The sequence below is a fragment of the Macaca thibetana genome, chromosome 14 (assembly GCF_024542745.1).
Source record: "Macaca thibetana thibetana isolate TM-01 chromosome 14, ASM2454274v1, whole genome shotgun sequence".
Classification (NCBI taxonomy): Eukaryota; Metazoa; Chordata; class Mammalia; order Primates; family Cercopithecidae; genus Macaca; species Macaca thibetana.
The window spans coordinates 30,253,708-30,270,794 of NC_065591.1; the positions used below are offsets into that span (position 1 = coordinate 30,253,708).

A 17,087-nucleotide genomic window follows, 5' to 3' on the forward strand; every position below is an offset into this window, starting at 1 on the left:
AGGCTGAGGCAGGAGGATCACTTGAGCCTAGGAGGTCGAGGTTGCAGTGATCTGTGATCATACCACTGCACTACAGCCTGGGCCACAGAGCAAGACTCTGTCTCAAGAAAAAAAAATAATAATAATTTCGATTAAAACTGACCTTGGAAATAATGTAACATAAAAATTATTTTGAAAATAGCACTTGGTTATAATTTTCAGTGTAACTGTTAATATGACGAAAGTTTTGAAGACTTTTTAAAAATGGCTTGTTAAACTGAGTTGGATAGTTGGATTAAGCATTTTCTTAACAATTAATACACCAGGGTGCTAATTATTTTAGAAGGCTCTTCTGTTAGGGTTTATAATTCATCATGTCATACCACACAACTTGTACTATAGACTTCCTTCTGGTGATTCATGTCAGCCGACACTAACATAAATCTTTTTGTGACAAGTTAAATTATCATTCATTACCGTCCAATTTAAATACAGTTATCTTGACAGTTATAGCAGAGTTGCCAAAAGAGAGAATAAGCTCTTCCAAACTTTATAATAATTAGTGAAAATTTCATATTAGTGGAATAAAAAGAGTAGTTCTCATCTGTTTGGCTTCGTAAGTCTTCTATTCTCTTTCCAAAGTTTTACATTTCCTATCGGTTACTTTCCTAATGTCATACTAATTTGAAATTCCTTCTTTCCTCCTGTAGAGTCCTTTTTAAGGTGTTCTAGAAAAACTACTAATCGACTTCAAAGTTTACTGAACTTTTGTGTTTTAACATGTAAAATACAATTGAAATGTTCATATTTTCTCACATTTTACTGCACAATACAAAACTGATTTAAATGCATTAAGAAACAACATTTTCTTTTTAAATAAACACTAACAAAATGTTTGGCAAGAGATAACACAATTTATTTAAATATATTCTGACTCAGGATGAAGGCAAGCGCTTTACCTAGGTTTACATATTTTAGCTATAGATTTTCATTGAACCATTTTTCTGAAATGTCATTCTTCTCATTCATGCTTCTTTTATTCTCTCTCTTTAGAAGTTCACAGTGTTATACAAGTGAAAAACAAGACAGATAGAAACCACCCTAAACATAAGACTTTATGTACATAAAAAATTCAATAATGTTGCCATAACCCCTAATACAGTGTGATCCTATTTATTATCCAGAATAAAATTCTGTACATATTAAATTCTTCAAGTATATCTAGAGCAGTGCTTGTAAAAGTGAGGTCCCACTGCTAAGTTAATGGCCATCTCTTTGAAGATCACTTCTACCTTCAACACAATTATGGTAGAGTTCTAATAGTTTATTTTACATGTATTATACATTCTCAAATATTCTAAAATGCTCAAATGAGCCAAACATATACTTTGATTTACATCTAGTTGAATATTCCCTTTATACAGCACCAGAGGTTAAAAAATGGATCTGAGTAACCAAATATTCTCTTTCCTTTAATAGTTAGAGTTTATCATCATTTATTTCTATAACATTAAACCCAAACTGAAGATGAAGACACCCTGGGTCAAATGCTTTCATCTTAAATAAATAAACATTTCATCCACTTCATACTTAAATACCAAGTTGTTTTCCTCTAACACATGTTTCTTGGTAACAACTACTGAATCAACTAAGCTGAACACCAACTTCTTATCTTTGAGGACTAGGCAAGTCGGATAGGATTCTCTAGGTTTGCTTTAAAACTTTTAAGAAACCTGGTTGCCAGTTCGTCATCAACCACTCGACTGTCACTTGACATTGTGACTGTTATGAGCTGGCGCTGCTGCAGTTTGGCATTTCCCTCTTCATCCTCAGTGAGCTTCAGCACAGGTCGGAACCTCCCAACCGCCAAAATGCAGGCCTGAGGAGGGTTAATCACTGCAGTAAATTCGTCGATGCCAAACATCCCCAAGTTGGAAATACTAGGGGGGAAAGAAAAAGCTCTGAGGGAGGGACATCCTTAATCAAAGTTCCCTTTCCCCGAAGCACATATTTTATATATATTTTATTAGGCAGTATAGTAAGGCAAGAAAAAAATATATTAAGTAATGAAAAAAGGAAAAATGTAGTATTCACAAATAAATTAACTGTGTACATAGGAAAAATAAGACTCTACAGATAACTAGTAAAATTAGAAAGTAAATTTAGTTAAGTCATCAGATAAAAGGTCAATATAAAAATCCATTTTATATCTAGAGTCATGTCCCACATAATGAAAGATCACATATCCAATGGTGGTCTTACAAGATTATAATGGAGCTGACGAATTCCTATTGCCTAGTGGCATCATAGCTGTCATAACATATTGCAATTACTTTATTTTAAAAGTAAATTTAGTGCAGCCTAAGCGTACAGTGTTTATAAAGTCTACAGTAGTGTATAGTGATGTCTTAAGCCTTCACTCATTCACTGATTCATCCAGAGCAACTTCTAGTCTTGCAAGCTCCATTCATGGTAAGTGCCCTAAACAGGTGTACCATGTTTTACGTTTTACATTTTTACTGTACATTTTAAAAATGTTTAGATACCCAAATACTCATCATTGTGTCACAACTGCTTACGGTATTCAGTAGAGTAACATGCTGTACAGGTTTGTAGTCTAGGAGCAAACAGCTATATCATACAGCTAAGGTGTGTCACGCTGTACCATTTAGGTTTGCGTAAGTACACTCTATGATGTTTGCATGATGAAACTCCTAACAATGCATTTCTCATATCCCCATCATAAAGTGGCACACGACTCTATGTATAAGTTGCTATAATTAGAAAATAAAAAATTAAAACAATATCATTTATAACAGTATCAAAAAACAAATACCAAAGAATAAATCGAATGAAATACATACAAGACCTCTACACAGAAAATTATAAAACATAACTGAAAGAAATCAAAGAACTGAATACACAATGGTTTCTACCATATTCACTGGTTAGAAGACTCAATATTGTAAGAATGTCAATTCTCAAACCATCAAAAGACTTAATGCAATCCCAATCAAGATTCCAGCAAGGTAGGGGTGTGTGTGTGTGTGTGTGTGTGTGTGTGTGTGTGTGTGTGTGAAAAATGGCAAATCAATTTTACAATTTATTTGGAAATACGAAAAGCCAGAAGACAATTTTGAGGGTGAATAAAATTGGAAGCCTTCATTACCAGCTATGAAGAGTTGTAGCTTGGTGGTAGTAAACAAAGGATCAACAAACAGGCCAGTGGAAAAGAATAGCATAGAACCAGACCAACACATATACAATCACCTTTTCAGTGCTATGAAAAAGGAGAAATCAATATTCATTACATGATGCTGTGTAAATTTACTATCCATGTGGGGAAAAAAGAGAACTTTAAACTTCACATTATTTACAAAATCCAATTTCAGATGAATTGTGATCTACATGTGAAAAGTAACATAAATGCTTTTAGAAGATAACACAGAAGAGTAACTTCATGACTCTGGGATAGGCAAAAATTCCTAACAGAAAATGAACTATAAAGTATCAACTATAAAGAAAAATATATAATCAACTATATAGAAAAGTATCAACTATATCAACTATAAAGAAAAATACTGATAAACAGGAATTCATTAAAATTCAGAACTTCCTTTCATTAAAAAAAATCACTGAGAGAGTCGCAAAGGCAAGTCGCAGAGTGTGAAAGCTATTTGAAACAATATATATCCTACAAAGGTCTGTGTATCCAGAAATAAGAACTATACATCATTTTTTAAATGAACACCAGACTGCAATGGGTACTTTATCTCATGAATTACCAGATACCCAAATGGCTGATGAGTGAAAAGTACTCAACATCACTAATTTGCATTTCCCTACAAAGAGTACCACTACACACCCCAATAATTGTTAAAATTTAAAACCTAACATTATTAAACACTGGCAAGAATGTGGAGCAATGGGAATTCTCAGGACTGTTGGTGGAGGTGTAAATTTGTATAACCATTTGGAAAATTGTTTGGCAGTATCTGCTAAAACTTCTAACTTAGGAATTATACTTTTAGGTCTATACAACAAAAAATGTACATATATTCACCATAAGACACCAATAAGCATGTTCATAGCACCATAATTTGTAATAGCACCGAACTGGAAGCAACACAAATGCCCATCAACAGTAAAATGAATTCTGGTATATTTATACAATAGAATATTATATACTGCAATAATAACAAATAAGTGGTTGCTTCACATAGCAATATAATATCACAGATATTAATATTGGGGGGTCAGATACTAAAGAATACATAATATTTATCATTCCATGTTAGTCAATGTCCAATGAACGTTTAGTTCAACACAAATAGGTTCCTACTAGCTTTAATATGAAAGCCTGACTAGTGTGAAGAATATTTCCAGATATTCTATTGTCTAAATATTTTTAGCTTAAATTTTAAAAAATATTTCAGATAAATGAAAGGCTGACAGGGTCTTTATAAGTCTTACATCTATCTGTTTGATGTTATGGATAATTAAGAGTTTAAATTTTACCTAAAAGATCCTCCTTGGTATTCTTCAGGCAACAATTTTCCATCTCTTGCTTTCTTTGATAGAGCCTGAGAAAAATACAAACAGAATAGGACAACCAACAAAATGTTACACAGTTGATCTTGTCATTTGAAATATTTGTAAGTCATACACTCTCATCTCTGATATGCCTTGATTTGATTTTATGTTACCTATATAAAAATAATTTTCTCTAATTATAAGAACAAACAAGAGCACAGATAATTCAAGAAACTAAAGCTGTTAATCAAAACTCTAGAAAAATTACTTCCTTTAACAATTTTTCAAATATGGGAATTACCCTGTGTACCACCAATTACTATGCAGAATGCAGAATGCTTTAGAGTTTCCTATATGCACAGTGAAATTTTCTATTTTGCCTATAAAACTTTATTGTAAGAAAAAAAAAAAACAAGAATACATTCTCATCAACCTAGTGTTTTTGTTGTTGTTGTTTTGTTTTTTGTTTTTTTTTTTTGAGAAGAAGTCTCACTCTGCCGCCCTGGCTGGAGTGCAGTGGCATGATTATGGCCTACTGCAACCTCCATCTCCCAGGTTCAAGCAATTCTCTTGCGTCAGCCTCCTGAGTAGCTGGGATTTCAGGTACCCACTATCACGCCCGGCTGATTTTTTGTATTTTTAGGAGAGATGGGGTTTCACCATGTTGGTCAGGCTGGTCTCCGACTCCTGAACTCAAGGGATCCACCTGCCTCGGCCTCCCAAAATGCTGGGATAACAGGTATTAGCCACCATGCCTGGCCAATCTAGTGTGTTTTAAATAAATTATCCAATAGCAACCAAAGTAGCATACCCACAATCCCACAATCAACATTCCGTTTTTATTTTTCAGAGTTTGCTCCATCTTTATGCACAATCTCAACCCCACACAATGGTTATAAAACATAAATTTTATATTTAATTGTTCAGTATTATATGCATCTTCTGTGTTGTCAGCCTTCAGAAATGATTTTTTAATGTCTGTTCCTAAAGAATGCATCTGCCTAATTTACTTGGTTATTTCCCAGTGTTATAATTTGGTTCATGGTTTTTTCTGAATTATTTCAGGTAAATTTTCAGAAGTGGAATTATAGTGCCCTAGAGAATAGACTTCTTTTGGTTCCTGATTCTACAGCTAAATCACTTCCTGAATAAGCTAGTCCAATTTATACTGCCACAAGGAATATAAGGATGTACTTGATTCTTATCACTCTTGACCATACTGATTTCTAAAAATCTTACAGAAGACAAGACATGACACATTAGTAAAATTTTCCTCTCACTTGTAATTGGAATTAACTATATTTCTGTTAATTTTTATTTTTCAGTGCTTAAAAGCAAGGGAACAGAGGTTGAGTCATCATATATAAAAACTTAATAATGAATTAAGAGGAAGGATACAGAAAAATTAGGTCACTGTCATTTGGGTAGATAAAATAAATGTGGAGTTTACTTAATATTTTGTATTGCATAGGCAACATAGGCACTATTACAATCACAGTTGATAACTTTAACTCATAGATGATTTAAATTTTTAAAATTAAGTCTTTAAAAATATCAAAAATCTAAAAACACATCACTGCAACGTACTGCCAATGGAAAAAATTACAGGTGTATGCTGTTTGCAAAAAAAGAGATGAATTCTGACTTATATAGTTATTGGAATAACAGGAGAGAGAATAATCTACAAATGCATTTTTCCTCCCTTAAGCAATGTAACTGTTTACATGATTTGAAAAGACATATATATGAACTTTGAAAGGCATCTTCTAAAGGCAGATGATCTCAGCATTATCCTGATGAATTACCACACTGCAACAAATGAAAAAAATTCATTTTAATAACTAGATTGCAAGCACACATACTAAAAACAAAAACTCTGTAGATCCTAAATACATCAACAGGAAATTCCTGTCAGTGAACTCGAGTAAGAGTCTGAAATAGGTATGGAGTCTGAGAAGGACTGTTGGTTGTATAAATTTGTAATTATCACTGGGATCCCCTGGCAATGTGGACTCAAAATCAAAGTACATGTTACCTGAAGCATCCAGCTGAAAGAATAAAAAATGACCACTAAATATTTCTACAATACATCAAATGCCTTGCTAATTCATTCAAAAAAATTTACTGGGTACTTATAAGGTAAACTTTGCCTCTGCCTTTTAATACTGTTATAAGTAATGAAGAATTAAGAATAACACAGGATTCAAGGTGTGTTACTACATTACTTTATTCAAGGAATACCAACTTGAACTTGGCTGCAGTATGCCTACAGCCCCCACACTGGCATCCTTGGGATTACTGAGGGTCAAGAAGTAAATGCGTAGTACAGGTGTTCTTCACCTGGGGTTCATGGATGAATCTGTAGAGAGCCACAAACTCTTGAAAAATTAATTTCAATGAAATAGGTTTTACTGAAATTTGTTTTAAAATAAATTCACCAAGCAACTATTGTATCCCAAGCACTCTTCCAGAATTAGATAAATGGCAATGGACAGTGAACATCAGACAGTAGGGAACACAGAAGGGTGAACAAATAAATAAACAAGGTAATTTCAAAGACAAATAAACCATATGAAGACAATAAAACAGGGTAATGAGATAAAGAGTGTTAGGAAACTATTTCAGCTATGGAAGCTGCAGAAGGCCTAAGACATTAGCAACTGAACTGAGAAACCAATGATGAAAAACAGCCAGCCAAGTGACAATCAGAGGGATGTGTGTACTGGATAGTATGTCTCTTAGTGAGAATCCAGAGCTCAACCTGTCTATGATCCCACAGTCTCCTCAAAAAGTCTGCTCCTGCCTCACCAGGTAGAGAGCCTTGGTCTCTTTGCTGCAGGTTCTCTTATCCACTGCCTACTTGCTAAGACCACAACCTCACATTCCTCAGGGAATCTTCACTGCTTCTTTGGCAGAGTACTCTCCCATGTGACTCAGGTCTCTTCTTTCTTAACTCTTTTTTTCTCCCAGTTGCATACAGTAGTTCCCCCTTATCTGTGGGGGATATTTCAAAGACCCACAGTAGGTGCCTGAAATGGCAGATAATACTGAACTCTATACCTACAGTCATGTGCCATCTAAGGACACTTAAGTTAACGACAGACATATATGACAGTGGCCCCATTAAGATTACAATGGAGCTGAAAAATTCCTATCACACAAATACGTACCACTGTAGCACTATTTCCTTATACTATTCAGTACAGTAATTGGTTGTATTGCAGGTTTGTACCATACAAAGCCTAGGCGTGTAGTAGGCTATCCCATCTAGGTTTGTGTAAGTATACTCTACGGTGTTCACACAATGACAAAATCACCTAACCATGCATTTCTCAGAATGTATCCCTGCTGTGATGCATGACTGTACTCTTCTTCCTACACATACATACTTATGATAAAGTTTAATTTAAAAGTTAAGCACAGTAAGAGATTAACAATAACTAATAATAAAACAGAACAATTGTACCAATGTAAAAATCATGTGAATGTGGTCTCTCTCAAAATACCTTGTACAGTACTCACCTATTTTCAACTGTGGTTGACCACGGGTAATTGAAACCATGCAAAGTGAAACCTTGGATAAGACAGAACTACAATATCTCAAATTCCAAACCAAAAGATTGGTCTTACAGACACAGAAAACAAATGATTGTACTCCTTTCCTCTACCTGGCAAATCAACTAATTATGGTGCATTTGGTATAACTGTTGAGTCCTTAGCTATTCTTCTTGTTCATTTCTGAAAGTTCAGGAGCTGCTTCTCAAGTATTTTTTATTTTTAGAGAAAACATTACTGATTCTAGAAGGCTGATAACCTGACCACTATAGTCATACAGTAGTTATGTAACTAGTGTGAAAGAAGCAGCAAAGCTAAGTGGTTGGGAGCAGGCTCTAGTCTACAGTCTGATTGGGTTCAGATGCTGGCTACATCACTTAGTAAGATTTGGGGCAAATTATTTAACTTCTCTTTTTTTCCCATCAGTTGCTTCATCGACCATATCAAATTATTATCTTGTACTTGATAGGGTAGTTTTAAAGAGGATTAATATATATAAAAGGCTTACAGCAAAAACTGGTACAAAGTATGCCAGGTGCTATTATTGTTAGAGTTGTTAAAACTGTTAAACTGTACAAATACTTCTAGAACTTGCATGTCTTTAAATAAGAAAATTACAAATACTACATTCATATATGAATTAGTCATATATTTCTCTCTGGTCAGAGCAGATTTTACCCTGGAATTAAAATCATTCTAAATTTTATCTGTTTAAATACATAAACATTCATAAACTGTTTAAATACATAACCTTTTTAATACATAAAACCTTTTAATAAGCCACAGTACAAAGTTTGATGTAGAAATACTGACAAGACTCAAACTGTATAAAATGGCACTATTCCATAAATGGAACATTTACTGTCTACCCTTTTTGGTGGATGGGGTAAAATATAACAACACTAAAGCACAGGACAGAAAATGCATTTATTACCAAAGATGACTCACTACTATACTTGGACACTCAGATAGATGCTGTTTTTTGTTTTTTTGTTTTTTTTTTTTTTTTTGCACAGTAAAGCTGAATTCAATATAATCTTGCTTAACTTGGAATTGAGTCAAAATCTACATTGGATGTGAAGAACACACACACACACACAAACACACACACACTCAGGGTTTCTACTTGGTGCATACATATTTTTAACGACGATTCGTGCACAGCAGCTAAATGAACATATCTCTATAGAGCCTATCTAAAATACTTAGTTTTTAAGCCACCATTTAAACAATCCAAGATTTAAGTTTTTAAAATAATCATGCTTACAAGACAAGCCATTTCAACAAAAAACTAATTTTGCAGGAGCTCAGATCTCTCTCTCTTACACACACACACACACACACACACTTTCTTTTTCTCTCTCTCTCATGTAAACTAGAGAACTAATACGCTAAATAGGCCATGCAAGGCACCTGTTTCTCATGAGAGGCCTCAATGTGCTTCAATGTCCCCTTATTTTTTCTGGGTACAACCAAAGTGATTACATGCATCTGGTTGTTATGCTCTGTACCACATGACACATTGGCCTGGCATGAGAGACTTGCCCAGCTAGAGTACTTCATACAAGAAAGTACTACTTGGGGACCAAATCAAACCCTCCTTTTTGGTAACTTTGAGGGAGAAAATGACAAAAGAGAGGTAAAGAAGTGAATGATTAGATAGGAAAAAAGAAAGGTAAACAGTAAAAGCAAGGAGAGAGGTGGTATAACAGATCATTAAGTAGTGGCTCTAGAATCTAACTGCCTGGGTTAACTAGTCCTCACTGCCACTGCTTTCTAGCTGTACTGCCTCGGGCAAATTTATCAAAGTTGCTAAAACTCCATCTCCTCAATTTCATGGAGAAATTAAGGTTCCAATTGGACTGGGTTAATAGGATTAAATGAAGCGCTTAGCCCAGTGCCTGGCATCACCAAGAACAAGAGTGAAGAGAGCAGAGTGGGAAAGAGAAGCAGGTAGAATGAGAAGCAAACAGGGGCAGCCAGAGCTCGGCAAACCCTGAGTCCCTGCTGGGGGTTACAGGAAATGCCTAAGGCCCGCCAGAGACCATTACACTCCAGAGGGTTATGACTGCCCTTCCCACTGCTGTGAGACCCAACTGAGAGGCTGGTGAGACTGCCTCCTTACCTCTTAAACTTAGAGTCTTCAGGATGCAAGGAATAGAGGAAGCTAACATAACTACTTCAGAGTTATGTATTATAGTAGTAAAATTAGTAAATTGCTCAGAATCAAGGAAATCTTCCTATAATGGTTAATTTTTTAAATTTAATGTATATAAAAATAAGGAAATTCTAGCTGTGCAGTAAAGTTCCATAACATTATAATAGTACTTTTTATTTTACAGGTTGTTTCAACACTTAATCTCATTTAACCTTTACAAAACACAGACAAAAGTATTCTCATTGTTGCTGAAAACCCTTGATAAATATAAGGAACATACTATATCTCAGCAAACCAATCTCTATTACTTTGACTTTTGAATTGACCAAATTAATGCTATCTTTCTTTTTTCTTTCTTTTTTCTTTTTTTTTTTTTTTTGAGATACAGCATCTTGCTCTGTCATCCAGGCTGGAGTGCAATGGCACGATCTCAGCTCGCTGCAATCTTTGCCTCCCAGGTTCAAGCAATTCTCGTGCTTCAGCCACCCGAATAGTTGAGATAACAGGTGTGTGCCACCATGTCCAGCTAATATTTGTATTTTTAGTAGAGATGGGGTTTCACCATGTTGGCCAGGCTGGTCTCAAATTGCTGCAAGTGATCTGCTTGCCTCAGCCTCCCAAAGTGCTGGGATTACAGGCATAAGCCACCATGTGCAGCCTCATTTTTCAATTAACAATTCCATTTTTATCTATACAAACACTTTCTGCAAATCTTTTCAAAGAGGAGTGAAGAAAGACCTAAAAATATTGATTCTAGTAGGTTCACCTTTAATTATATCTACCTCTAAAATTCCAAGTAAACTCAGTATTTATGGGTATGCTTTTAAAATCAGATTAACTTGTACTTACTTCTTTTGAGCAAGAAGGTCTACACATTTATGTACTGTCAGCTCTCCAAAGAAATCTTACCTTCTAAATTGTTCTACCACTATACATACAACAGGTCCTTGGCAAATGGAAAGAAATCACTTACCCAAATGAATCAGAAATTTTTGATGCAATCACTTTAAGACTTGTGATACTTCTGTCAAAAAATACCCTCGGAAATTACTGAGGCTGTCAAAGCTGCCCTACTGCCTGTGTTCTTGCCTATTCGATGTGCTATTTTTTGGTGAAATAAGATTCCTACACATTGGAGTTACAAAAACTGCTTTTCAAGAAATCCTGAAAAAGTAAAGTAACTTTGCTTCTGGAACACTAAGTCCACTTTTTTTTTTTTTTTTTTTTTTTGAGATGGAGTCTCATTCTGTTGCCAGGCTGGAATACAGTGGCGCAATCTCGGCTCACTGCAACCTCTGCCTCCTGGGTTCAAGTGATTCTTGTGCCTCAGCCTCCCAAGTAGCTGGGATTACAGGCACGTGCCACCACACCCAGCTAATTTTCGTATTTTTAGTAGAGATGGGGTTACACCATGTTGGCCAGGTCGGTCTCAATCTCCTGATCTCGTGATCTGCCCACCTCGGCCTCCCAAAGTGCTGGTATTACAGGTGTGAGCCACTGTGCATGGCCGCTAAGTTCTTTTAATGGTCTCAGTTTTAGAGAAGAAGTAAATATACTTTAAGAATAAAATGTTATTAATATTGAGGTCTATTACCACTTCCATAGAAATACAGTTTCAGCTTAACTTCAACTTTAAAACCTACCTGATATAGCATCTTTAGGGTTGAATTCTGGACTTTGGAAAATAAAGTTTGTCTTTAGCATGAAATTGTTCTATTTACATGTTATCTCTTAATTTTTGAATATTAAATTTTCTTACAATGGGTCATACTTGGATAAAAACTTTAAAAACCTATAGATACGTGACAATCACTTGATGAAATAACTCTCCCCACATACAAAAAAATCACAGTCTGACTAGATTACGTCAAGACTTTATCAGAAAGTAATTATCCAAAAGTATATGCTAACATTTTGAAAGCACACTCTTTCTTAAGACATACCTTTACAGAGTCAGCAATTTCCTGGATACCCTTAGCGGCAGCATCTTTTATGATTGGTGTAAGTAAGCCTTTATCTGTTGCCACAGCCACTGAAATGTCAATAAACGGCAGTTGCTTTGGGCCCTCTCCATCCCAGCTTACATTAACATCTGGCATTTGCTAGAAATAGGAAAAAAAAAAAATCTTACTAAAAAAGTGGCTTTAGAACAAGGCAGTTACAGAAAAATAAAATTACTGTGCATTTTCCAAAGTGAACATAGCTAGATAAGAGGAAATAAGTAAAAATTTGGTTTGAAAAAATGGTTTGGAGTTCTGTCAATTATCTTTTATGTCTGCCAAGAATAATTAAACATACTACCTTTTTGAAGGAAGTTTGAAGAAATTATGATGAGGTACATGCTTTGATCTCTTTATATCCTAGTGGGGAAAAAAGGGCTTTCTTTCCTGATTGCTAGAAGTTATTTAATGTCTGTTGTACTTCCTACCTCATATGGTAACGAACATGATCTTGAGGTGAGGAGGAGAGTGGAAAAGGGTAACGATATAAGATCATATTATTCCTTTCTAGCTCAGCTCTGGGATATATATCAGCAGGCCCTCAAGAAATTACTTCCCTATTTAAAAGAGATTTCATCAAATGACAAAATGCCTGGAAATCCTGTCTATTAATAATGTTGCCTTGTATTACAGGTGAAAATGATGCTGAAAAACAGAAACTGGAAAGAATTTCTGTACTCAAAAATTCTTTGTTTTTTAAAGAAAAAGATCCAGGCCTCCTGGCGTGTCATTTAAGCATGGCAATACACAATTTGATTCTACTCTATCTATCCCATTTTACTTGTGACCACTCCCCTGAGATGGATTTTCCACTGTCATGCTATGCTCATTTCCATTTCAAGGCTACCTTCACATTGCTTTTCAATTGCTCTTCCATTTTTCCATCTTTCAAGGCTTAGTTCCTTCACTCATTCAGCAATATCACTATGTTAAAAGAATAAAGTCCCAACCTCTCAGAAGATTTGAAATTCTTCATAGACAACGCTAAAGTAAAAGAGAAACTAAACAAAACCCTCATGAATGAAGAATATCTGGCAAATAAATTTAATTACAAAACGTAAAGAAGACTTATGGGACATGGTCAAAATTGTATTAAAAATCTATTATCTTAGGGCAACCCGCTCGGGTCCCCTTCCATGCTGTGGAAGCTTTGTTCTTTCCCTCTTCACAATAAATCTTGCTGCTGCTCAAAAACAAAAACAAAACAAAACAAAACAACTATTATCTTAAACCTTATTAAAAAAAATTAAAATGAATTACACATTCAAGTTTTCTAACCAAAATGAATCTAAGGAAATGAAGGAAAAAATAAATAACAAAACAATATAAACTAAGAATATAAATATGCAATAGAAGTGAGAGTTCAGAATAACCCCAGGCATTGAGGATGTTAAAATAATTATAAGAAACAAATTTAAATTACTCTAGGCTAATAAGTTTGGGAATCTAAATTAAATGAGTGATTTTGGGGGAAAATATTAGCTTTTAAAATTGATTTTTTTAAAAAGCTGAAAATTAAAACAGATCAGTAATTATGGCGGGGAAAAAAAAAGGGAAAGCTGCCAAGATCCCCTCCTCAAAATAGAAGCAGGTTCAGATATTTTTACTGGTGAATTCTATGAAACTAGAAAATATAAAAAATTTTATAATATTGAAATGAATACAGAGGAAAGAAAAGAAGAAATAATCCAAATTCATTGAATGAAGCCAATGATTAGGGGAAAAAGGTCTGATAATATTGACACAAAATTTAAATTACCACTACTTAGGACTCTAGATACAAAAATTATCCAATGAAATATTAACAAATAGCTTATGCCTATTAGAGATTTATTTAAGGAGTGCAAAAATGATTCACAGTTAATGATATTAATCACAAGAGTCAATTAATAATTAAATCATTAATATAATTCAAAATATTTCATCAAAAGAGAAAAGTTATATGAATAATTAGATAATGCTGAAAATGCATGCTTTTTAAGTTCTGTATTAACGTATTTTTCAGAATCCAGAGTGCTAACCATTACACCATGGAACCCTCCTTAATGTATTTTTCAAGAAATAAAAACAAATTAATTATAAATGTACTTTAAATACAGTCTGTTAACAAGCAGTGATCCCAGAAAATAGCCTCATTACAGAAAGAAGGCATGATGAAAAATAGTGCCAGGCAGGAAGGCAGGAAGCCAGGGTTCTAGATTTACATCTAAAGGCAGCTAGGTTTACATCACCTCCACTGAACTGCAGGCTCATATGTTCACCTGCCTTCCTGCCACCTCCACTGGAATATCTGTTAGGCTCCTCAAATTTAACATGTCTAAAACCAAACTCTAGATTCCTCACCCCAAAGCTATACCCCTCCCAGTTTTCCCAATGTTAGTACATGGAAAACTCATTCCTCCCATCGCTTGGGCCAAAATGCTTGTTCCTTTTTCTCACACCCCATATCCAATCCATCAGCAAATCCTGTTGGCTCTACTTCTGAAACATAACCCAAATCTCCACTTCACTCTAGCTCCATTTGCTACTACATTTGTCCAAGCCACAGTCATCTTCTAAAGCCTCCCAGGGGAGCTCATCGTCTCTTCCCTTGCCTCTCCACAGGCCGTATTCTACACAGCACCCAGGGCAGCCTCTCCTTTTCCTTTCTCAAGTGTAAGTCGATCACATTAGTTACTTGTTCAAAACCCTCCAAAGGCTTCCTTCTCACCCATAATAAAATCCCTAGTCCTCACCATGTCCAACAAGGCCTCATGTACTTGGGGGGTTCCCCTTCATGCTCTCCCACTGTTATTTAAATCTTATCTCCCGCCCTTTCCACTCTAGGCACACTCCACCCTCAGCACCATATCTTGAGTTAATGCAATCCTCTATTCACAGCCTTGGTGTTTGCTGGTCCCTCTGTGTGGAACGTACTTTCACCACATACCTGTGTGGCTCACTCCCTCTGTTTTCTCAGGCCGTATCTAAATTATCACCTTGTCAGGGGGGCTTCCCTCGCTTCCCTTTTGAAAGAGCACACCTCGTTACTTTGTCCCCTTATCCTTTCTTTTTCTCCTCAGTACTTTCATCATCTGACATATAATAGTGTTTGTCTCCTCCGACTAGAATATAAGCCCCAGCGAGAGCAGAAATCATGTAAGCTTTGGTTTACTGCTATCTGTCTAATGCCTAGAATAAATGGTTTTTATTCTGCTGTACTTCGTTGTGAGCCCTTTTCATTTACAGTTTCTTCATTAGAAAAATGAGAGAGATCAAATGATAGGATATTTTAGCAAGACAATTATAAAATTTTTGTGATTTAAAAATAAGAGTTCTATTTGTCATTGTAAAAATTCCATGACATGAAACTACTTTAGAAGACAAAATCATTTGAAGTCTGCTACTTACTTTAAGGGTAACAGCTGCTGCCTTGATGATAAAATCATTTACTGATACTTTAATGTCATCTGAAAGAAAAATAAGCTTAGTAAAATTAGTATTCCTAATACAACTTTAACATTGACCATTACAACTTCAAACTTGTAAATTATGGAATGTACTGACAAACAATGATAAAAAAATTACAGGCTTTTGTTTGCTTAGTCAATAAGGTTCCCATGATTAGAAAAACTTACGTGAGGTCCTGGATAAATAATATTAACCATTAATGTAAGTTTATTTCTGGGCTTTGGTTATCAATTTTTTAAACTGTTTAGATATCATATACAAGAACCTGAAGGACATATTACAAGCATAATCAGAAAAAAAAGAACTAACTCCTATGTCTCGAAAAAGACAAATGGTCTCTCTGTGGTGTGTGCAGTCAGGAAGTTTACAAGATGATTCAGTTTCTTCCTCGTTCTTTTCAAATGCACTTATTCTCTGTATGCTTTATAATATATTGATTATACTAGAACAGTGACACAGGTAGGTACTTTATATAAACAGTTATATATACATACATGAGAGAGTGTTCAAAAATTTCTTTTTACTAATGGGGTGTAGGTGAAAACAAATTTAACTGCTTTTTAACTTAACAAAACAGGATATAACAAAAGCCAAAGATGAAGCAATGCTGGCATAGGTCCTAGTGTGATGAATAAAATGAGGTTCTCTGTCCATACTTTTATGGTGAATGCATTTGAATCAATTTCTTTGCAGTATACGTAATGATTTTAAGATAAAGCTAGGGTCCTCCCACTTCCTAGAGAGCTGATCATAACTAAAGTATTTGTTTATGTCTTTGCATTTGCCACTGCACATAACAATGTTGGAAAATGTAAACAACACTCGATTCTTTCTTGCAAGAGCTTATAGAAAAAGACTTTAAGATCAAAATCTAGTCAATGGTATGTGGCAAAAAACCTATCCTATTACTAAAGTATCATGGAATTTTACATGAATAACAACTCATTCCAAAGGCATCCTAGAGACTTCAGAAAGGGATTAGATGAATTACCATAAATCTAAATACTGTCAAACTGTCACAGTAACTGTCAGGTGCAAAGTATCAAAGCTCCTCTAATTCAGAATTCCAGAAATAATGTAAACATTTTGGCTTAAATTCCCTTTAGGAATAGAGATATAAATGGACTTACAGTGCTTAGAGGCTTTTAATGATAACCACATAGAAAAGATTTGGTCTGTACAAATTCAAATGTAACAGCTCATGAACTTACTCTGCTTACCTTTCATGGCTCTCTCAGCCTTCTCCCCACTTTATTACTTACCCACAGGTATTCACAGTGAAGACTTCTAAAACCATCTGCCAGCTAATGACCCCCAAACCTACCACCTAAGTGCACAGTCCTCATTTAAAATTCTGTATTCAGCATACTCCCACATTTAGGAACATTCTTGAGTTAAACGAAACATATTCT

General features: G+C 35.0%; 1 protein-coding gene across 2 annotated transcripts in view; it reads right to left on the reverse strand.

Moving 5' to 3' along the window:
- Nucleotides 1-873: 873 nt before the first annotated feature.
- The window catches only part of PDHX (pyruvate dehydrogenase complex component X), a 157,991-nt gene continuing 141,777 nt past the window's right edge, over nt 874-17,087 (reverse strand). For both annotated transcript variants that reach the window (XM_050758938.1, XM_050758937.1), the window contains 4 exons: nt 15,616-15,674; nt 12,169-12,327; nt 4,498-4,562; nt 874-1,919 (listed from right to left, as the gene is read on the reverse strand). In XM_050758938.1, the coding sequence (XP_050614895.1) occupies nt 1,661-1,919; nt 4,498-4,562; nt 12,169-12,327; nt 15,616-15,674 (542 nt within the window). In that variant the 3' untranslated portion in view covers nt 874-1,660. The remainder of the gene's footprint in view (nt 1,920-4,497; nt 4,563-12,168; nt 12,328-15,615; nt 15,675-17,087) is intronic.